Genomic DNA, 24,000 nt, shown 5'->3' with positions numbered 1-24,000 from the left:
CCCATCCCTCCTCCCTGTCCCATCGGGCTGCAGACTCCCATCCCTCCTCCCTGTCCCATCGGGCTGCAGACTCCCATCCCTCCTCCCTGTCCCATCGAACTGCAGACCTATCTGCAATATGCCCACCACATGTTCATCCTACCACTGATGGGGAACTCACTACCTTCAAGAGAGCCCCTTCTAATTTTGAAGAGCTAACAGTGAGACCCATTCATTTGTTCTTCAACTCTACTGAGCCTGTCCTACGTACTGGCCACTATTCTAGAAATGGGGTGCACAGAGATGAATAAGAAAGAGCAGGTCCCTGCCATTGTGCAGCTCACAAGGAGCTGGAGGAAACAGGCAATACACAATAAATGCATCACTATGGGTAGTGGAACGTGCTCTGCAGGAAACAAATAGGGTGATCCAATGGAAAGTCATCACTGGAGGAATGAGCTGCTCAGGGAAGGCCTCTTCCTTCCATAGAGATGTGGTCTGAGATTTAAAAAACAGGGAAGGACCAGTTATAGGAAGAACCATGGGAAGAAAATTCCAGGAGGTAAAGGGAAGAGCCAAGGCCCTGAGTTAGCTGAAGAAAAGAGGGTGGGGAATGCGGGAGAGAGGGATGAGAGCAGGATCGCTGGGGCCTCACAGGCTGTGGTACTGAGGACAGTTGGGACATCATTGAAGGGTTTTAAGCAGAAGAGTGTCATGATTTGATTTGTGTTTTGTAAGCTCCTTCTGGCTGTTGAGAATGAATTCTGGGGAGAGGCAAGAGTAGAAACTGGGCACCAGGGAGGAGTTTGTGGTCGTAGTCCAGACTGGACATGATGACGACACTGAAATGACAATGATGACAATGACGATGATGTTAAGAATACAAACAACTCACGTAAATGCCAGGCATTCTTTGAAGAGCAATGCATTTAATCCTTACAAGAACTCTAGGAGGTAGCTGGTGGCTTAGCTAGGGAGGGGAGGTAGAGAAAAAAACGGCTCTCATGAAAGGGTTTGCTGATGGGTTAGATGTAGGGAGTTAGGGAAGAATGATTCTAGATGACTCTAGGTTTGGGGTTTGAGCAACTAGTGTGTAACTGGATCTTGGACTGAGATGGGGAGACTGGAAGAGGAACAGAAGATTTGGGGCAAGGGGTAGAAATCAGGATTTACATTTTGATCATCAGAAAGATCAGCAAAACACTTCAATTTAGAAGTCTTTAGCTCAGGGGAGAGGTCTAGGCTGGAAATTCAAAGTCGGGGTCATTCCTCTATACCGAAGGGTATTCAATGTCATGGTGCCGAATACAGTTATTTGGGGAGGAGTTGAGAGCAGAAGACAGAAAAGGAGAACAGTGTTCAGAGCTAAGTCTTGAGCATGCCAGGGGTTAATGAGGGTACAGGAAGGAAAGTGGGGATGAGCAGCCAGTGATGAGGGAGGAATGCCAGGAGATACTGTCACTTAAGAAATTACCTCGTTAAACCCAACGCTGCCCCTCTTTTGTCCAGTCACTTCTGGTTGCCTTCATTCATGCCTGATGTGCTGGACTTGGGTTTTATCAAGTTGCTTGGCTCATCCTTAAAGAGTTTAAATCCCCATAATGCCTCCTGGACAATGACCACAGGGTGACCCCAGTCTCTCCTCTACATGATGACTCTTCAAACAGTTGACGATTACAGTTTTTCTTTCTCTTCTCTGGTGGTGATACTTCCTTCCTTCTTTCAGTGGCTTCTCTGGTGCTGGGGATTCCACTGGAGTCCCAGCTGCAGAAGCAGGGCCTCTTCCTTCCCTTCTGAAGTTTGGTCAGTGGTTTGGCTTGGCAGGCTGATGAGCGGAGAATAAGGGGAACCCCTCTCTCTTTGCCACACCATTCTCCTTCCTCTCTCTCTAGTTTGTGTGGATTCTAAGTCTGAAGAATGGAGGTAGAATCATTTAATTCATTAGATTTCAAACATATCATTGACTTCTTTGCACCCCCAGTGTGTTGTAGTGGAAAAACTAGTGGTCTGGGCATCAGGGATTCCTTGTTTTTCTGCACCGGGTCTGCCTCTAACAAATTAAGTAACCTGGGGCAGGTACCCTGGTTTCCTAAAAACAGAGTGGGTGTTGAGGTAGGACCCGAAATTGAGGTAGGACCTGCACATTGCATGGGTCCCGGAGCCTCTGTTCATGTTCAGGATGTAATTGTTGCATCGAGGGATCCTAAAAGGAGGTGACCTCTGAATTGGGCCTTGGCAATGGGGTAGAATTTCAGTAGGCAGAGGGAGCAGGAATGGGTTTTGTGCTTGCAGACGGGCACTGGTTTACTGTTGCTGGTGGGGAGAGCAGTTCTGTTGTTCTAGCTCTTAATTTCCATCATGCATGGTCTTTTTTCATACTTTGGGGGAAAGAAGGAGGAGAGCTCTATTATTTCTATAGGGAGAATTCCTCCTAAACCTAAAGATCTTAAAACTAAACCAATTATTCCCTGTTAATTCTCCACTGATGCAGTTCATGACTGCAATTGCAACTGCCTTTCTCATCATTTTCTGTGGCCAAACTCAGTGTTTTTAAGTGAGCTGTTCTTTTAGAAAACAGAAAAAAAAAAGTTTCTTGATAAATCAGTTTGAAAGACACTAAGTTTTGAAAGTTAAGCAGGCTTTGATCATTCATGGTACATTGTGAATTACCAAGGAGGGACATTGATATCCTTGATCATGCAACCCACGCGCCTCCTTTTTCTTTTGTATCTGGTGGAGTAAGTCTTCCAAGAGCAATTCTTAGAGAAACAAAGCCTACTCTGTTTCCCTGTTTCTAGAATTTTCCAACAAGGGTATAAAAAAGCCTCAAACAGCTTACTATTATCCAGTAACCTCAGGTACCTCAGTGGCTGTATGTTATTCCCTTTAGAAGTCTAAGAACTCACTAGCAGAACAAGAATATGGATGTCAAAGTGCAAAACTAGACCCCGACAAACTAGCTCTGTGCTTGCCACAAAGCCTTTTTTTTTTTTTTTTTTTGAGATGGAGTTTCGCTCTTGTTGCCCAGGCTGGAGTGCAATGGCACGATCTCAGCTCACTGCAACATCTGCCTCCCAGGTTCAAGCGATTCTCCTGCCTCAGCCTCCCAAGTAGCAGGGACTACAGGCGCCCGCCGCCGTGTCCCGCTAATGTTTTGCATTTTTAGTAGAGATGGGGTTTCACTGTGTTAGCCAGGGTAGTCTCGATCTCCTGACCTCGTGATCCGCCCGCCTTAGCCTCCCAAAGTGCTGGGATTACAGACGTGAGCTACTGCTCCCAGCTTAATTAGGAATGCAGGTCATTGAACAACTGTATCAGCTTTAGCCGGAATACCTTGGCACGAAGATTACTGAGCAGTTTGTGCCCACTAGTGGCCAGACACAGGCTTTGCTCTAACTAAAACGCCCCCAGAATTACCTGTTGAAAGAGCCACCCATGTGGCCTTCATTGCCTTTGTGAGCTCCATGCTGGCACGCAGTTGTCTCCATCTGTTTTGCTTTCTGCATGAATCATGGGCAAAGTTAGCCTGACCGGCCAGCCCCATTTCAAAGCCACCAGCTGGGGGAGAAGTTGAAGCCCAGGAGGCAAGACCCACGCTGAGCTCTGGGCATGCTTGAGCTGGTGGGCGAAGCATATGAGCAAAGGCCACATAGTTTAGGATGGGGGCCTTTCAGAGATTCAGACTCAGCTATTTCTGGAATGACATTCATACTGAGAAATAAGGAAAATGGCGATCTGTGTGATGGTTGTGGGCTGGGAGGTTTGGGCGTGGGAGTCCTGGTCTTGGGGTCATGTGTTTTGAAAACAGTCTAGCGCTATGCAAATGGGAAGTATGAATAACTCTCTGCCTCTGTGATTCACCCTCTCATGGCTTTTTCTCTCTTGGCCTCTCCAAGGTCTCTTCTGACTCTTTTGCAACTGTCCTTCCTTTCACTTTCAAAAAACCTGTTCTCTTGACTCAGAATGGTTTTATGAATTGCCCAGAGTGGGACTTGATGTGGGGCAGGGTTGGTGCCATGCTGGTAATGAAAGATGCACATGAACTGTTACATTGAAAAGTGCTTCATACTTTCTGAGTCCTTAACTCACTGGGTTGTAGGCCCTGGGCTAAGAATACAGCTGAGGGGGCTGATGTATTTCCTTCATTGCTCAGCTGCTCCTACAGCAGGAATCTGACCTTGAAATGAGCCTTGATTGTTGTGCAACTCCAGCTTCCCACTATATGTGGGGGAGCTGGGTCTGGGTGCTGCCATGGCCCATGTCAGAAAGCTGTCAGCAGCTCTTTTACCGGACACTCTCAGAACAGGAGGCCTGCAAAGAGCCCTTTTTTTTTGAGACAGAGTCTTGTTGTTTCCAGGCTGGAGTGGAGTGGCATGATCTCGGCTCACTGCGATCTCCACCTCCAAGGTTCAAGTGATTCTCCTGCCCCAGCCTCCCAAATAGCTGGGATTATGGGCGCGTGCCACCACACCCAGCTGATTTTTGTATTTTTAGTAGAGACGGGGTTTCACCACGTTGGCCAGGATGGTCTCCATCTCCTGACCTCGTGATCCGCCCGCCTCAGCCTCCCAAAGTGCTGGGATTACAGGTGTGAGCCACTGTGCCTGGCCAGAGCTTTAGTTTTTAATTCAGTGCTCAGCACCAAGGCTGGATATTAGCTTCAAACTGCCAGTGGGAACTCCACGAATATTTACCAGACCTCCACTTTGCACCAGGAACTGAGTGTGGTATGGAGGACAGCAGGTACTCAACATAAGCTCTACTATTTATTGCATACAAATTGCAAGTATGGGTGGGGGATGGGGAAGGGTATCGCCGCACTGGGGCTTGTGTTAATCTGTAGTTTAGCCACTTGGGATGTTGGTGTCACACTAGGTTTGATCTAAATAAAACAGGTTGGTAATTGTGACAGCATTTTTCCTTGCATTATATTTCTCTGAACTTGAATAATTATTTTCTGTACATCTGACTTGTTTTGCTGTAGCAGAGTGTGGCAAGTAATAGCTTGCATGTCGAATCCAACCTGCTTCTGTAAATAAGATTTTATTGGATATATGGCTATTGGAGGAATGGGCCACACCCACTCATTTACATCTTGTCTGTGGCTATGGCTGATTTTGTGCTACAAAGGCAGAGTTGAGTAGTTGCTAAGAAGACTGTATGACTTGCAAAGCCTAGAGTATTTGCTCTGTGATTCTTTATAGACACAGTTTGCTGTCTGTGCAGATATTTGCTCTCTGACTCTGTAGCACGTTTATGCTGGAAAGTAGATATGAATTGATGCCAAAGTTGTATCAAAATACTTTTTGGAGTTCTGGCCGATGTGCTAATAACCTGACTTGTGTGAACATTGTAGCTCCCATTTTTCATACTGCTTGGTGTGACCCAGATGGAAATGCTCCAGAGCCTGGCCCCTCAATAACAGCCTGTAAATGCTTGTTTACCCTGTTTCTCACATCAGCCTTTTAGGTGGGGTTATTTGCACTATCCTTTAACAGAGCTTCAGTGACAACTCTTTTGTTTGATGATTATGACAACCCAGTAAAATATATGAGTGCCTCAAGTTAGTGAAGCAGAATTCAAGGCCAAAAAAATGTATGCGGCAAGTTAGACGGGTGGTCAGAAGAAATTGGCAACAGAACCCAGCCCTGCCTGGACCGTCCTAATCGGAGCACACAAATGCTGGAGAGAGTCAGGCTTTGTACTTGCTCACACGGGTCCCCATCCTTGGACAGGATCAAAGCCCTGTCCTTTTCGGAGTGTGTGGTATCTGCTGTCTCTTACTGCGCTGGTTATCTGTCTATTCCAGTTCTGATGAATGGTTCTGACTGGGGAGCAGCATCATCTGAGCTTAGAAATGTCCTCAGGGCCCTGTGGGCTTCCCTTTGAAAATGAGAGCTCTTGAATCTTGCTCCAGCCTTTTGGAGGTTGCTTTCTCTGGGCTGGGCTCTGTTTTTTTTTTTTTTTTTTTTTTTCTCTCGCTGTCACTGTGTAGCTTTTGATCAACGCTGTTGGAGGAAAGGAAAAGCCCCTATTCTTTTCCTGGACATGTGGAAGCCCAGTCCTGCCCAGAATTACAGTAGCCCTTTGAGTTTTGGAATCCTAACTCTTAATAAGTCAATAGACTGCTGCATCTTTTTTACCTATGTAATCTTTTAAATTGGTTTTCATTATTTAAGTAGTACAAGTATTATAATACATGAAAATATTCTCAACTGAAAGGCCTTCTTGACTAAACTCTTCTTCATGCAACAGTAGTTCCTGGGGGAACCCACTGACATCAATTTGACATAACTTTGGCTGTTTCTCTACGAATACTTGCGTGCCTGTGGATGTCTACATGCAATTATATAGGTTTTTGGTGTTTGTTTTCATAACGATGACATGTTGTGTATGCACCTTACTCTTTTCATTGTCTTGAAGATCTTTCAAAGACTTTTCACTTTCTAATTCATGATTTTTTTAACTACAATATTTCATTGTAGGGATATACCATAATTTATTTTCCCTCATAGAAATGCTACAATGAATGTCCTTATTTATTTTTCTGTGAGTACATGTTCAATGTTTTTACAGGATATAGTAGATAAGCACTTGAATATATATATTGTTGTGTCATTATGCTGGAGGTGTTACAATTTTTAAATTACTTTTAATGGCAAAAACTACAATTACTTTTGTGTCAACCTAATATATTCTGCCACAAAATGGCTGATCACAAAAGGATTATAATAATAATATTATTATTATTCCTATGAATGGTGTATGCAGGTAGCTGTCACTTATTTGTTCTGCTGATATTATCTATTTATTTTGAATTTTGTCTATTTGCTGGATGAAAATTGGTATCACCCTCCTCATAGGTTTCACTTGCATTTCCCTGGTTGCTAGTGAGGTTGAGCACCTTTTACAATGTTTATTGGCTGTTCATATTTCTCCTTTGCTAATCATATGGCTCTTAAATTTTATACTTAGCTGTTTTCTCTTTGTTCTCTCTGTAGTTTAATTTTGTTAATGATATGAACTAGAGATTTAATTTTATGTTTTACCAAATGAATAGGCAACACTATGTATTGTCTGTTGTATTTTGCTTATTATAGTATATGGTAGAAATTAAATATACAAGCTGGGTGCGATGGCTCATGCCTGTAATCCCAGCACTTTGGGAGGCCAAGGCGGGCAGATCACCTGAGGTCAGGAGTTCGAGACCAGCCTGGCCAACATGGTAAAACCCCGTCTCTACTAAAAATACAAAAATTAGCCGGGCATGGTGGTGCGCGCCTGTGCTCCCAGCTACTCAGGAGGCTGAGGTAGGAGAATCACTTGAACCCAGGAGGCGGAGGTTGCAGTGAGCTGAGATCGTGCCATTGCACTCCAGCCTGGGTGACAAAATCGAGATTCCATTAAAAAAAAAAAAAATTAGCCGGACAGTGGTGGCGGGTGCCTGTAGTCCCCGCTACTCTGGAGGCTGAGGTAGGAGAATCGCTTGAATCCAGGGGGTGGAGGCTGCAGTGAGCTGAGAACACGCCACTGCACCCCAGCCTGGGAGACAGAACGAGACGTCTCAAAAAAAAAAAAAATAAATAAATATATTAATGACTTAATTAAATACACAATTAATAATTATATACTTTATAATATATAATTATAGAACATATCATAGAACTATGATAGATAATTATATATTTTATTTATAGACTATATTTTATACGATATTTATATATATTTTTAGACATACGAAGCTTATATTTGTATTATAAAGTTTTAGCAATTCAAAAATATGGTATTAATCATGAAAGAAAAGTAAAAGAAAGGGACAGAATTAAGACTTTGGAAGCATGCATGTAAATTTAGTATATAATACACAACATCATATGTGTGTCTATAAATAAAATACATTTTATTAATTATAATTATGTATTATATAATTATAAGCACTTGAACATATATGATCTATAATTATATATTATATAATTATATATCATAGTTCTATATGTTCTATAATTACATATTATATAATTATATGTCATAGTTCTATGGTATGTTCTATAATTATATATTATATAATTATAGATCATAGTTCTATGATATGTTCTATAATTATCTATTATAAGGCATATAATTATTAACTGTATATTTAATTTATACCATATACTATAATAAGCAAAATATACATATATGTTTTAAATCTGGTAGGTGATATCTTGACTCACTGGTTTTATTTGTTTTTCTGACTTTCTTTTTGTTCGTTTTGGTTTTTAGTTGCTGTTGTGTTTACTTCAAAATTTTTCTTATCTGTCATTGCTCATTGAACCAGACATTTTTATTAAAAGTATTTTAATATCTTTTTCTGTCTCATTAGTCTGTGGTTTTATCCATATTAAGTCAATTAATTTTGGACTTATTTCGTTGTTTTTTTTTCTAGCTTCTTGAGTTGAAAGTTTAGTTCACTCTTTTTAAGGATTTTTTTAGCAAATGCTTAGAAGTGTATACAGTGTCCTCTGAGAACTGCTTTGGCTACAACCCACAGGTGTGCCATGTGGCTCTCAATATAATTCCTTGCTGAAGAAATTTTTACTTTTCATCTTGATTTTTTTAATCCGAGGAATTATCTGGAGCACTGGTTTTAAATTTCCAAATTTATTTTGGCTAGTTTGTTTTTAATGTCTAATTTTGGTTTGCCTTTAATTATGTGTTGAGCCTATAACATTTCTGCTTTGGTATTTATTGCGATATTCTTTGTTGCCTTAAAATGAGTTTGAAAACCTGTCCCATGTGTGTTTGAAAATAACTTATGGTTTTGCTGTATAGAAAATTTGTCTTTTGCTGTATAGACACAAGTTTTCTATACATCTATTAGACCAAATTTGTTAACCCTCTTATATAATCTACATTCTTTCTTATTTTTGGTCTACCTGACATCTATTTTGAGGAAGGAAGCTAAAGTCTTCTACTGTCATTGTGGTTTTAACAATTTCTTCTCATATTTTGACTATTTTTTGGTTTTTACTTTTCCAGGCCATGTTATTATATGCATAAACATTTATTTTCTTCAGTCATAGATCATGTAAACCAGAAGTAAATATCAAATAAACCAAATCTTTCCTCTATGAAACAACCGAACAACTCTCTGGCCACTTTCATCCTTTCAACATAAATTCTATTTTTTATTATTAATTTATCTTCTTTCTTTTTTGTTAATATTTGCCTGAAGCTTCTTTTCAAAATCTTTTTTGGTTTTGACCGTTGCTTGTGTTAGGTGTATCTATTGTATTAGAATATAGCTACAAGGTCTTTTTTTTCTTTTTTAGACAGAGTCTCTCTCTGTGCCCAGGCTGGAGTATAGTGGTGTGATCTTGGCTCACTACAACCTCCACCTCCTGAGTTCAGGCGATTCCCTGTCTCAGCCTCCCGAGTAGCTGGGACTACAGGTGCCCACCACCACACGTGGCCAGTTTTTTTGTATTTTTTGTAGAGATGGGGTTTCGGCATGTTGGCCAGGCTGATCTTGAACTCCTGGCCTCAAGTGTTCCACCCGCCTCAGCCTCCCAAAATGTCTTAATTAAATATAAAATTCCATATCTTAAAAGTGCCTTGAACCCATTCACATGTAATGTGGTTGATGGTATACTTACTATCTTAATGCATGTGTTTTATTTATTGTGCTTGTGGTTGAAAACCATCTTCTTCATCTCTGGATCATCAGAGTCAACCAGAGGGCTTGGCTCCAAGCAGTAGGTATTCGCCAAATGCTCATTGAATAAAAATGTCCTTGATCCTCTAATTCTGATTTGATTTGAGAAACAACTTATGGCAAACAGCTCAGTTGTAACGGGGTTGGGACTAAAATTCAAGTCACTGTTGAAAGACATTTCAAGAAGTGTTTAGGTTATATTATTAAATATTAGACACTTTCTGTTTATATAGATTTAACATATAAAGATTTTAAGTTTTCTGTATATGTGAGGTCTCGTAGTAGTTCCTGCTAAAAATGACAGGGGCACGGGGATAAGGGTCAAGACAGTATCTCAGGACTGGAGAAGGAAATCTAAGATATTGTCTCCACCAGCCATACTCCTCATGAGCATGTGCATGGAAGGACATTTCCCAGCCAAAGTGAGTCCCTTTATTTGTTTTAGTTTCAGATTTCTTTGTACTTCCAGCTGCATCTACCAAAGTGCTAGATAATTTTTTTATTTTAAGCAAATAATATTATGGGAACATTATCTTTATTGCAAAGTGCTCCTCCGGAAGAACCGCTATGCTGGATAAAGACAAACATTTAATTAAGGTTATGTAAGAGTGACATCAGGATGGCTCAGAACCCCATTAGCCATTATTTTCTTACTTTAATTGACAAAGAAATTGAAAAAATAAAAGAAGCATATGCTGTGCTTGAATGTGAAGAGTACTAGACTAGAATCAAAGACCTCTCAGATTTGGCTGTGTCATTTGAACTCATGAAAACACCTCTGGAATTCTCTTTCAATGCAAAGGAGCTGGACTAGTTGATCTCTCAGGTTTCTTCCAACTCTAAAATATTTCCAGTCTGTGCCTTGGAAACATCTTATGTGAAACTCTAGTAATGGTTCACCTAATTGGCACCCTTAAAATTCTGCCTTGAGCTGCTTACAACTCAAAACAAGTTTATCTTACTCAGTTTTTAATTATAAACCATCCAGATTTCAGAACCGTGAGTACTGGTTGAAGCATTGAGGTATGCTTTTGAAGACATGACATATGGCAGTTACTGAGCTGAAAGGATTAAATGTTGCAGCTTCCCCAGTTGCTCTTCCTCCATGAGAGCGGTGCCTGCCCCCAGCATTCTGTGGCACTTGGAAGACAAGACAGAGGCCAAATGCAGCTTTTTACCCTGGGCTTCCCTCTACAGTGTGGAACCCAGGTTGCTGCTTCTTTCCTCCCTGAAATGACATGAATTTGCAGCGGATGGTGAACTGAAGAAATCATAGGAGGCACTGTCTTCTTGCCTGAATTTCAGTTGGAAGCTTGGAGATTTGGGGTTCAACAGAGATAAAGAAGTGTAAGCCTTCATCCCGTCTGGTAGTTTGCAATCACACACCGCTCTGTGCTGCGGCTAATGGCCACGATCAGAGTTTACAAAAAAAAAAAAAAAAAATACAGGTTGCCCAGGCAAATGGATTTCCATACTATGGAGAGCATACCTTTCTCCATCAGTATTTTCTTCCATTCTTCTAAAAAATCAGTTGGGGCTCTAACAGCCATTCCCATGATCTTTACCTCTCCTTGGTAAAGATCATGCAGGGGAATGCAAATAATTTGAACAGTGGTTTTAAACTATTTTTCTTGGAATGCAGAAGTTCTGATAAACTCTTCAAAGACCCCTGAGGGCAAGAAGAGGGAAGGCAGTAGGCAGGGCTCAGGTCCTCTTTAACACAGACACATGTACATAAGTAACACATTTGCACCAACACTGGAAGGAAATTCAATATATTTTAAAATGACTTTAACTCCTAGTGGTGGAACTACAGAATTTTTTTTACAGCCCCTCCCTAAATGTTCAAATGTTTTATATATATGTGTGTGTCATGTATTTGTATATGTGTATGTACACACATACATATAGAAACACATACATATATGTGCATATTTGTACATATAGGTGTATAAGTATGTAATGTGTATATATCGGTACATTATGTGTGTGTATATGTATACATCGGTACATATATATGTATGTGTATATGTATATAATTTTTCCTCCAATAGAAACTGAAATAAAGAATGACTTTTTAGATTGCGAAAGTAAATTGTCTGAGTTCTGCTAAGGAAAAAGAGCTTCTGCTTCTGCTGCCTGTGAGGACTGTGCTATCAGCAGTCATGGCCCCTCAGGCCCTGCACCTCGAGGCAGAGCCCTCCCCCAGCCACCACCAGCTCTCCTAACCAAGTGTCTCTTTTCCCCAGAATGGCTGCAGTCTGTCCAGGCCACGATGATCCTGTCGATCATCTTCAGCGTTCTGTCTCTGTTCCTGTTCTTCTGCCAACTCTTCACCCTCACCAAGGGGGGCAGGTTTTACATCACTGGAATCTTCCAAATCCTTGCTGGTAAGTTGTGGATGGTAAAGTCCGTGTGGAAGGGGGTCCTATCCAAGTCTGCAGAATGATTAGTTTAGTAGAAGGATGTGGCCTCAGAATGGCTGATGTTCATGAGTCTCCCCATTGGATGCTTTCCATAGAGTGAGTGTGGGTGCTTGTATGTGTGGGTGTGTATGTATATGTGTCTTAGAACTTGGGACTTAGAACTCCCTCCTTCTCCCTGGAATGAGATGCTTATGAAAGAGAACTTACAGAATCTGGAAGGAAGGTCCTCACCCAAACCAGGCGTATCACCAAGAATGAAACGGCAATCTGGACACATAATCAGAGGTGAATACTGAGGCTATCCATAGTGCAAAGGTCAGGCTTGAGAGCTGTTTCCTGTAGATTACATTATGCCTCCAGAAAATGGCCCCGACGTGCTAAGAACTGGCAAAGTTGTTATCAGGTATGTGTCTTCTACCAGCAGGTAGTGATGAAGTCACACTGACATTTTCACCTTCCTTGCTTCCAGTTCCTAGATTCCACTGGGCTTTGATTGACTGTGGTCATCCTCTGATATCTTCATTTTGGCGCTCCTGTGTCACATATTGTCATTTCCAAACATGGGGCCATGACAACACATGAAAACACATGAGAGGTCTCCTTAATCTCCTCCCCAAACTGTCTTCAAGTTCCCTCATTAAATACATTTTAAATATGCACAGTGTGCAGAGACCTAGAAACTTCTATTATACAGGGTGACATCTTGCAACATTTTTCTGGATTCTGCCTAGCATCTTGCTTCATTAGCTCTTATATGTCTGTCTGTTGACTTACTGTTGACAGAGCCAGCAGGGCATTGGACAGAAGTAAAAGCCAGATGTAGTGGTGGATTTCGTGGTCCAAATTCATAGATCACAAACTTCATATGTACCAAAGTATGTCTAAGTACTGTGAGATGTTCTCAATTCTGACCCTCTGAGAGGGCAAAGGATGTAACATCTCTTCTCTGAGTTGTTTGTCAGAATGCCTGTGGTACCATTTCACCACCCTGTGCTCAGGAGCAGTCATTGGAAGGTTGAAAGCAGCCCATGTGTTTTTGATGGATATAATGTCTTAAATAGGGTTGTATGGGAAGACACAGCCCGAGGTTAGAGTTGGTGACCTTGTCTAGAAGCCAGAGAGTTCCCCTTTCCTGAAAAAAGGAAGTAAATGATTAACCACTTCTCATTAAATACTTAAATACAACATTTCAATACTCACGGTTTTGAGATTTCAAAACCAGACAATGCTTTGCTACTTACCCATGTCTTATGACACCAAGTCAAGCTCCTGGATGGTTGCCGGCTCTGTTAAATGACTAATTATGCAAGGAGATATCATTTCTAGGTACGTTAAAGTGAAGAGTTATCCTTACTCACTCAATTTCCAGTTGTAATAAAGACAACTGTAACATATTCTGGGGTTTCTTTTTTTGTTTGTTTGTTTTAGTTTGATATCAAATCAAATAATGATCATATCCATTGCATCAGTAGATATGCCCTCAAGATAATATGGATTTAGAACCAGAAGTTTCGGGCCGGGCGCGGTGGCTCATGCCTGTAATCCCAGCACTTTGGGAGGCCGAGACGGGCGGATCACGAGGTTGGGAGATCGAGACCATCTTGGCTTACATGGTGAAACCCCGTCTCTACTAAAAAAATACAAAAAAACTAGCCGGGCGCGGTGGCGGGTGCCTGTAGTTCCAGCTACTCGGGAGGCTGAGGCAGGAGAATGGCATAAACCCGGGAGGCGGAGCTTGCAGTGAGCTGAGATCCGGCCACTGCACTCCAGCCTGGGCGACAGAGCGAGCCTCCATCTCCAAAAAAAAAAAAAAAAAAAAAAAGAACCGGAAGTTTCATAATGTATTTATATTGAATTGAAATGTTAGTTTCACGAGCGATGATTGGGTTTTCATGCTCATGTGTGAGATGTGCCTCCCTGAAACCTTGTTATGATGTTGGCACATTACCCATCTGATGTGAAAAAATATACATTTTATTTGTACAGGCTCATTATTCTACTGATGAATAATTTGAGCCCACCAGAGGGTAAATGAATGCCCAAGGTCACCCAGTTTATGACAGGGATGAGTGAGTGTTACACCGAATATAGTGAGGTACTTCTCCATATATTTTAAAGACAGAATCCACCAAAAAATTTAAAGAACACAAAATCCAAGGCAGAAGCTCTGGCTTTTTTATTATCTTTTATTGGAACTGATTTACAGTGGAAGGTAAATGCAAATTTGCATCATGTATTATTCTAAAGTTCCAAACAGCTGTGATGAATATAAGCCTGTAGCATAAGACCCAGTCACACTGAAAATATGGAGCCAAGAAGAAGCAAGCTGCTGTTGAACAGGCTCCTTGGGTTAGCTAGTACCTTCATCTTCATTCATCCTGCTGAGCTGTTTCGGCTTTAAATCCTTTAGCAATGTCTTTTTAGCAACATCATTACATCATTTTAGGCCAAAACTCAAAGTTCAGAGATAAGAACACTTAGGTCACTCATGTAACTGCACTGTGTGTTAAAAGTATTTCAGTTCAGCCAAACACTCTTCTAAATGCAATTTAAGTACATTTACTAATCCACTCTTGCTTCACTATCTTCATTCTCCTCCCAAGTCAATACAAGATGTTTGGAACTGTGCTGGAAGTGCAGAATTCCGAATGTAAAAGCACATGACTTTGTCCTCTTTATCCCCTTTACATTTAGCTGCTTACCTCTCATGAGACTGAATTTTCAGTTATCTGTTGGTCCACATTTGAATAGGAAGTTATCTTGAATTTGAAATGCTGAGCTGTAATAGCGGTTGTATTTTGTAAGTCCGGAGAGTGTCCTGTCCTCCACTGTTAATCCCAGTCAATGTCATCTGAGAGTTGGTCTCCAGGGAACCTCAGATCTCTAGAATGTTGCACTGGAAATGGTTGCAGGGTCTTTCCACTAATGCTGAGAACTGAAGGAGTTAGGAACTCTACTTGGAGATTTCCTGGTTCTCTTATCGTGTAACAGTTGTAAGTCAATTTTGTCATGTGGTTTTCCAACTCACAGACTAGTAAGAAGTTAGTAATTAAAGAGCTAATTAGAGTAGGGTTGATGGAGATGAGTAACCCAGGTTTTGGGAAAACCTGGGAAGTGACAACTTAACGTCAAGGAAGTAGTTAGAAAAGCTAAAACTAACAAAGAGAAGGAAAGAAAAGAAAGAAGGGAAAGAAAGGAAGAAAGGGAGGACAGAAGGAAGAAGAAAGTAGCTCCACACTCATGGGATGTAAAATCTACGAGCGTGCATGCCCGGCAAATGCCTGTCCAATGCACTGGAGCATTTTAAGTGGAAGCCACTAGAATCTCTGTGTAGTCTCCGGAAGTGGCTGTTATGGGCTGTATTATCTCTGCACAGCTTCCTCTTGGTGGACCCAGCTGTGGTCTTTATGGATGGCACACATGAGCTTTCAGGAAAAGCACATGAAAGATGTTAGGGCTCTTGGAGCTGACTGTAGGTTTGGGAGTTGTCTCTGTCTCCTTGCTCTAGATTACAGCTCTGTGTGTCATGTGAGGTCTCCATGGTTTGCCAAATCAGCTCTTCCTTACTTAGCCACCAGGCTCACAGTTAGGAACTATCTCTTCTTGATTGCATTAGGTTGGCTGCTTCTTAAATGCATATCAAAAGCCTCCTTCCTTTAGTTCAGTGCTTTCAACCTGAGCAGTGCATCACAATCACCTGAGGTCCTTTTTTTATTAAAAAAGTGACAGTGGTCTGGGCGCAGTGGCTCATGCCTGTAATCCCAGCACTTTGGGAGGCTGAGGTGGGCAGATCGCTTGAAGTCAGGCGTTCAAGACCAGCCTGGCCAACATGGTGAAACCCTGTCTCTACTAAAAATAAAAAAATAACCAGGTGTAGTGGTGCGCACCTGTATTCCCAGCTACTTGGGAAACTGAGGCAGAGGAGAATCACTTGAACCCAGGAGGTGGAGGTTACCGTGAGCCAAGATTGTGCCACTGCACTCCAGCCTGGGTGACAGAATAAGACTGTCTCAAAAAAAAAAAAAAAAAAGACAGTATTATTCAGGCCTCATCCCTGGAGACTCATTTGATAGTTCTGGGATGGATCCACTGCCTAGGTGACCCTGACGTGCATTTAGGGTTGGGAACCACTGACATAGCCATTAAACTGTCCCTAATCCCACTGTAAGATTTTCTAGGATATTTCTCCAGAAATAGCTAAACCAACTTCTTAGAGAAGGAATATCCTGATCATGTGTCTGGACTTTGGAGTCATCTTATTTTCAGAACCTATAGCCATCTCTTCCTAGACAGTAGTTATCCGTGCCTTAGCTCTGTTGGGTTGGGTCACACTAGACTGGAAAACATCTAGAAATTAACCTAGACACACACCTAAAAGGAAGATTTGCATGTTTTGATTTATTTCACTGCTTATTCCCAGCATCAAGCTCCATGTGGGGCACATAGAGGAGCCTGAATAAAACTATTGGTTGGATGATTAGATAACTGTGTTTTCTTGGCAGAATCAAACTCAAGTCAAATGTGTAGTTAGTGGGATTAAGAAGAGAAAGAGTAGAGGGGACTCCTGAGTGAGTTTCACTTTCTCTTTTTGTTATTGTTCATTGGTTTTGTTAATAGAAAGATCAATATAGCTATAGAGCATTTAGGATAAAAGGATTTGGGCCAGATGTGGTGGTTAATGGCCGTAATCCCAACACTGTGGAAGACTGAGGTGAGAGGATTGCTTGAAGCCAGGAGTTCGAGACCAGCCTCGGCAACAAAGCGAGATGCCATCTCTACAAAAAATGATTTAAAAATTAGCCGGGTGCCTTGGAGCACGCCTGTGGTCCCAGCTATTCAGGAGGCTGAGGGAGGAGGATTGCTTGAATCTGGGAGGTCAAGACTACAGTAAACTATGATCAGGTCTCTGTGCTTGCCCCAGCCTTGGTGACAGAGAGACCTTGCCTCTCTAAGAAAAAAAAAAAGAATTTGGTGGGGGGAATTAATGAAAGTTCAGTGCCATCCTGTTCACAGTGATTCAAAGATGGCTTATGTAGAATACCACATTTAGACATTTTTGTTAGGGGTAAATGATTATGGATGTCTCATTGGCCATACCCAGATCAGAGTCAATGCTATGGGTGGCTTTCTAGGTAGCAATGGTCACTTGATACTGAAAATGAAAAAGGAGTGGGCTTCAATCACAGAAACACAGAGAAGCTTCTTACTTTCAGAGGAACAGGCCTCACAGCCCCTTCCTGCCCTAGCTTATTGCCGTGAGGATGAAGGGGGAGGGAGACAGAGGCACCCACTCATCAACCCAACATCATAGCTGCACCTTCCAGTGACCACCCCGGTGGTCTCGCTGACATCCCTTTCCAACCAACTTCTCTCTGGCTTCTGCCCCAGGCTCTCAAATGAAAGTGCTTTTGCTGAGGTTACCAAAGTACACTTTGAAGTCTTTAATTTGTTGGATCACTCTGCTCCTTTCAATACTGTTAGCTACTCACTCTTTGAAGCTTTATTCCCCTGGCTTCTGAGACATCGCCGTGTTCCCACTTGCCTGAGTGAATACACCAGGCGGTCGTGCTGGCCTCTCTTCTATCCCTCGCCCCACAGCCAGCCTTCTACTGAGTCCTGTGTTTGGTCAGCATCCTCTGTAGGCATTACACCTATTTCTTTTGTCTTGACTCACTAACCCCAGTGCAGCTATGCAAAGGCCTCCTCATGCACCTTCTAGCTACCTGCCTTGTCCCTGCCCCCGAATCCATTTTCTGCACTGTGGCCAGAGTGATCATTCTAAAACATGCATCTGATCATGTTTCTCCTCTGCTGAAGCTTCCTCAGAGGCTTCTCATCACAACTTCCTTAACATGTCATGTAAGGTCCTCTCTTTCCTGACCCTTAGTGAGCTATCAGCCTATTATATGAGAGTCCATGTGGCTTCTCTAGTTCCCCAGTATGGATTCAGTGCCCGTCTATGCTCTTGGGGCATCTGGTGCATTTCCTTCCCTCTCTTGAAATTCCATCAGACGATCTCGAAATTATATGCAAATGTCTGTCTTCTAGACACACAGTCCTTAAGGTAGGAGCCGTGTCTCACTTATCTTGGTGCATCTAGAACAGCAGCTAGAAGACTGCCCGCATGCAGTAGGCACTCATTAAATGTTCACTGAACCAAAGGGAGTGGAGATGATAAGGATGTACTGGAAATTCCCTCAGCTGCTTCCTTTGACCTTGGCCCCTTGGGTGCTCCCTTCCAAAAGCTCCCTTCCAAAAGCTCTAATCACTCATGTGGGGTTGCAGTCACTGTTAAAGGAGCTTAAGACTTTCTCTTCAAAAGGGCTTTAGGGAGAACTTGCAGGAAGTTGTTGCAGACCTAGCCATCCTGAGACAGGGAGAAACTCTTGTAAGTTGAATGCCCAGCACACATTTGTGTTGTCTGGACAGGGTCAGTGTCCTTCTGCTTAAAGACGACCTATGCTCCCAGACTCAGGCCCCTCCCAGGGAGTCCCGGTCATTGCCAAAGAGCAGAACATCTGCCTGTGCCTCAGGGCCTCACTTACCCTTGCCATGGGGACCTGGTGATGCATCTCCACCTACTGGTTGCTGAGAAAGTGAGTGACAATCCACTTATTAGGAGGAGTATTTGGCTTTTGGATGACTACTGGATGACATTAACTGCCTTGGGTTGCAGACAGCAGGAACCCAGCCGAAGAATCATTCTTCTCTCTGTTTCAGTGTACATCTATTGCTTTACATGCAGACAATCTCGTAATAATATATTCCCGAAAACATCAGTCTCCTGACAACAATCGTATAAAGTGTGTATCCTCTCTTTGGCTTTGTAGGTATCTGAGTCTACCGCTTATCACAGTTCAGCTTAGAGTCATTCACTGCTGAGATTCTACTAAGATGAGAGTCATACACATTAAGCTGTGTAGCCACTGCACTTCTGTATATTGCCTCTTTCTGTCCCTCTTGTTCAAGGATGGAATCTGATATTTCCTCTTAGCCAGTGAAATCGGGGAGTAGTTGGTCCACTCAGCTTCCGAGGCATTTCTCATGCCAGATCTGGTTAGACAGCCCATTTAGGAGCCCTGCCTGCATGATAGTAAGTGTTGTCCTGCCCTGCTAGCACTCTGTTAACACCTTGCTCTCTGCCAAGATCATGTTTTCTTTTTTATTGCCCTGCCCTCATTAGACAAATCAGACAGAGCCCAAGAGACAACTTCAGTATTTCTTTCTCTTTTTTTTTGAGACGGAGTCTCGCTCTGTCGCCCGGGCTGGAGCGCAGTGGTGCGATCTCGGCTTACTGCAACCTCCACCTTCCGGGTTGACGCCATTCTCCTGCCTCAGCCTCTCGAATAGCTGGTACTACAGGCGCCCGCCACCATGCCCGGCTAATTTTTGTAGTTTTAGTAGAGACGAGGTTTCACTGTGTTGGCCAGGATGGTCTCGATCTCCTGACCTTGTGATCCACCCGCCTCGGCCTCCCAAAGTGCTGGGATTACAGGCGTGAGCCACCGCGCCTGGCCAACTTCAGTATTTCTTAAAGACAAGAGTTAGCACTTTGGAGAGGCAAGCCATGGAACAGTGGGACAAGATAATTAAGGATCCTGGACCTCAAGGCAAGTAAAGTGTGTCCCCAGCAGATCAAAACTGCTGTTTTCCTCAATCAACAATTAACCAGCGATGATTTCGCTCCTGACATGGACATCTTTGCCGTTTTCTGAACTTCCTGTAGGTGGCAGGTCCTGGATGCTGTCCCATCTTAGTTCCAAGACTATTGTATGGCTCTCTTGACGGGGGCCAATCAAGCGGGAGTTTTCTCCTCTGAGTTGCAGGAGGACAGGCTTCACAGGGTGGTTCATGTGGCGTATTTCCACTTCTGTACTGTCCTCAAACAAAGTTGCAGTGTCCAGTAAAACAGCAGCCCAAATAGCAGTGAGGTTAGATGTAGGTGGCCGGGGGGGGCGGGTGCATTGGGAGCTCTGGAACTGCATGAATCCCACACGGCATACTGGATTTATAATAGAGTCACTCAGAGCTTCTCAAAGACCCTGTTTTCAGGGAGGAAACAGACCAGGCTTTGTGCAGCTCCAGGCTGGGGTGCTGACATCACTGGACCCCTCCTCGTGGGGAAGCGCTGACTGTCACATGGGCTGGGGCCATCAGTTTGAGCGTGGCTGCTCCATAGGGCCCAAGGTGGAGGTCTTTCTTCTCTTTCCCACACCGAAGGGCTGCACTGGTGGGCCAGGGAGGGTCGCTTGACCCGCCTGCATATCCAATGCCTTTTAGCCTTCTTTGGGCTTCAGATGCAACCTTGGGGCACCCAGGGAAATGGAGCTTGCCTTTGATCATTCTCCCCCTCCACAGCGTGGCTTCTCGCTCGTACTGTCTGCTGCGTCCTCATTTCTTCCTCACTTTCTTTTTTCCCCTCGACACATTTCTTTGTCTGTTTGGCAGTGTCCATAGTCATTGCTTGCTTCACCTGGTACGTGGCAACTCTGCTAGGGGGACTATAGGCCCCTGTGGTCTGCATGGAGCTTAATCCTTTTACCATGGCGTGACTCCAATAATGGTAAAATGTCACTTCACTTCCATTGGCTTCAGGTAATGCCACTACTCATTTGTAGAGTGGCGCATAGATTTCCAGGGGCTTCCATACCCAACCACCCTCGCAAAGAGACAGGTAGGTTTTTCTTGCAGCCTGAATGCCTGCTGGCCATGTAGTGTGGCCTGGGAACTGATGATAGTTAAAGAAAGAGAAATAGGGCAGAAAAGGTAAATAAAACCCTCAGAGATTAAGGCCTGGATGACCGAGATTGGAAGTAGAGAGCAAGTCATTTTCCTTGTTCCCATATTTTTGAGCTACCTCCTTTCAATTCTGGACCTGGAAATAGATTTCTTTCCAGAGGTAGAAATGCTCTTCCTACCCAGCGTTTGTCAGCACCTGGGGTGGCGGAGACGGGGCTGGTCTACCGTGAACTCTCCCTCACCCAGCTTGTCCCTCTCCTCCCCCAGGTCTGTGTGTGATGAGTGCTGCGGCCATCTACACGGTGAGGCACCCGGAATGGCATCTCAACTCGGATTACTCCTACGGCTTTGCCTACATCCTGGCCTGGGTGGCCTTCCCTCTGGCCCTTCTCAGCGGTGTCATCTACGTGATCTTGCGGAAACGCGAATGAGGCGCCCAGACGGTCTGTCTGAGGCTCTGAGCGTACACAGGGAAGGGAGGAAGGGAAACTAGAAAACAGAAAAAAAAAAAAAAAAGAGCTAGCCCAAAATCCCAAACTCAAACCAAACCAAACAGAAAGCAGTGGAGGTGAGGGTTGCTGTTGATTGAGATGTATATAATATCTCCGGTTTATAAAACCTATTTATAACACTTTTTACATATATGTACATAGTATTGTTTGCTTTTTATGTTGACCATCAGCCTCGTGTTGAACCTTAAAGAAGTAGCTAAGGAACTTTACATCCTAACAGTATAATCCAGCTCAGTATTTTTGTTTTGTTTTTTGTTTGTTTTGTTTTACCCAGAAATAAAATAACTCCATCTTGCCCCTTCCCTTTCATCTGAAAGAAGATACCTCCCTCCCAGTCCACCTCATTTAGAAAACCAAAGTGTGGGTAGAAACCCCAAATTTCCAAAAGCCCTTTTCTGGTGGGTGACCCAGTGCATCCAACAGAAACAGCCGCTGCCTGAACCTCTGTGTGAAGCTTTACGCACACACGGACAAAATGCCCAAACTGGAGCCCTTGCAAAAACACGGCTTGTGGCTTTGGCATACTTGCCTTACAGGTGGAGTATCTCGGTCACACATCTAAATGAGATATCAGTGACAACAAATCTTTGAAATGGTGCTATGGATTTACCATTCCTTATTATCACTAATCATCTAAACGACTCACTGGAAATCCAATTAACAATTTTACAACATAAGATAGAATGGAGACCTGAATAATTATGTGTAATATAAATGGTTTATAACTGCTTTTGTACCTAGCTAGGCTGCTATTATTACTATAATGAGTAAATCATAAAGCCTTCATCACTCCCACATTTTTCTTACGGTCAGAGCATCAGAACAAGTGTCTAGACTCCTTGGGACTGTGAGTTCCCAGAGCTTGGCTGGGTCTAGGCTGTTCTGTGCCTCCGAGGACTGTCTGGCGATGACTTGTATTGGCCACCAACTGTAGATGTATATATGGTGCCCTTCTGATGCTAAGACTCCAGACCTTTTGATTTTGCTTTGCATTTTCTGATTTTATACCAACTGTGTGGACTAAGATGCATTAAAATAAACATCAGAGTAACTCACTGGTCTCTCTTGAGTCTTTGTGGGGACTTGGGTGTGGGTACAAGGTGCCTGTTGGAGCAGGATGAAGAGCTTCAGTGGAAAGCAAAGTTGAGCTGGAGATTTGGGTTATAGGATGGTGCTAAGGCACCAAAATCATAGCTGTTTTACAAGCTACTATGAGCACATGGTGCCTTCATGATGTCTGTGCAAACGTCTGCTAATTGGAGACAGTTGGGAATTGTAGCTGAAATGGAAGCTGTAAATGGACTGGAAAGAACTTGAGTATTCATTTGGTTCAACCCTCTCTGGTGCTCTGTTGTCTGATGACCCACATGGAAAACATGGAGGCATGTCATGAGCTGCCGTGATATACTGGGAATGTTGGCATAAGCATCTCAGGTCCCTAACCCTGAGGTATGATATGGTGAAAGGTCTGAATGATGGTGACTCGAGGCCACTCTTGCAGATCTTGCAGATAAAACATTGGTTGGCACCAGCTAAGCTCCTAGTGCCATCCTGAAGGAGAGAAAAGGCCACCATTGTCACCCAGCTCCGGGTTTCTGAGTTGTGTCTCTTGCGTCCATATTTTTACCCATTGACCTTTTTTATTGTGTGTCTGCAAAATAACAAGCAAATGATGCACTTGATAGTCCTTCATATGTTTTGTGCAACTATTTTGAATTGGGTACCAAAGATAAAGAAGGAATGACGTATATCTTAACATCGAAAGGTCACATTTTAGTGAGAGTGCAAGTAAACAAGTGACTATATTATAATAGGGTTAAGAGCATAGAAATGAGAGCCTGGGTTTGAGCCTGTCCTTTGCTGCTTACCAGCCATAGGAGCCTGAAAAGGTTACTTAAACACTAAGATTCAGTTTTCTCATCTGCAAAATAGGGATGCCAATACCAAAGGTATAGGGCTGTGGGGATTTAAAGGAAGTTATATGGATCAACTGTTCAGCATAGTGACTAGTACCTAGAAAGACTCTGAAGGATTAGAGTGATTATCACACATGTTACAACAGAGGTGTATTTGAAAGAGCATGAAGGAGAGACGTTGACTGTTATGCAGGATTCTCAGTATCAGTCTGCACATTGGACTCTCCCATACAGGAATTCCCATTAGAGATTTGGATTCCCTGTTTCCATGATGGGACCTATCCTAGACTGTGAGGTTTAAAGAACACTTCTGGTGATTACAGCATGCAACTGGGGATGACACCTCTGAGCTAGTGCAGGAGGCCTCATACTTCAACGTGCTAGTGAATCACCTGGGAAATCAGATAGCATGCAGATTCTGAAACTTTAGGCCCAGGTGGGGCTTGAGATTCTGCATTTCCAATTAGTGCCTGGGTGAGGTGGATGCTGCTTGTCCACCAACCACACTTTGAGTAGCAGGGGCCTAGCATAAAGCCACCTTCAGGTACCTTGTGCTCTTCTGTCTTCAGGTGTCTGTGACAGCAAGACTTCTCTTTTCTGAGGTTTTCAGTAGTGACCTATTACTCTGTTTTTGACTCAGATAGTTTTAAGGTGGCACAGGTGGCCATGAGATGCATGTGAGATTAAGAAAACTAGGAATTTTATTTCACAAGCTGTACTTTGAAAACATACAC

At 43.0% G+C, this 24,000-nt stretch overlaps 1 protein-coding gene and 1 pseudogene across 1 annotated transcript in view; both read left to right on the top strand.

Moving 5' to 3' along the window:
• Nucleotides 1-22,405, top strand: part of PMP22 (peripheral myelin protein 22) — a 33,148-nt gene extending 10,743 nt beyond the window's left edge. Inside the window, exons 4-5 of the mRNA XM_023188099.2 lie at nt 11,923-12,063; nt 21,106-22,405. Coding sequence (XP_023043867.1) covers nt 11,923-12,063; nt 21,106-21,269 — 305 coding nt within the window. The 3' untranslated portion in view covers nt 21,270-22,405. The remainder of the gene's footprint in view (nt 1-11,922; nt 12,064-21,105) is intronic.
• LOC111523497 lies at nt 13,960-14,057 on the top strand (annotated as a pseudogene).
• Nucleotides 22,406-24,000: the final 1,595 nt, after the last annotated feature.

This window comes from Piliocolobus tephrosceles, chromosome 16 (assembly GCF_002776525.5).
Source record: "Piliocolobus tephrosceles isolate RC106 chromosome 16, ASM277652v3, whole genome shotgun sequence".
NCBI lineage: Eukaryota > Metazoa > Chordata > Mammalia > Primates > Cercopithecidae > Piliocolobus > Piliocolobus tephrosceles.
This window is presented reverse-complemented; position numbering and strand designations above follow the sequence as displayed.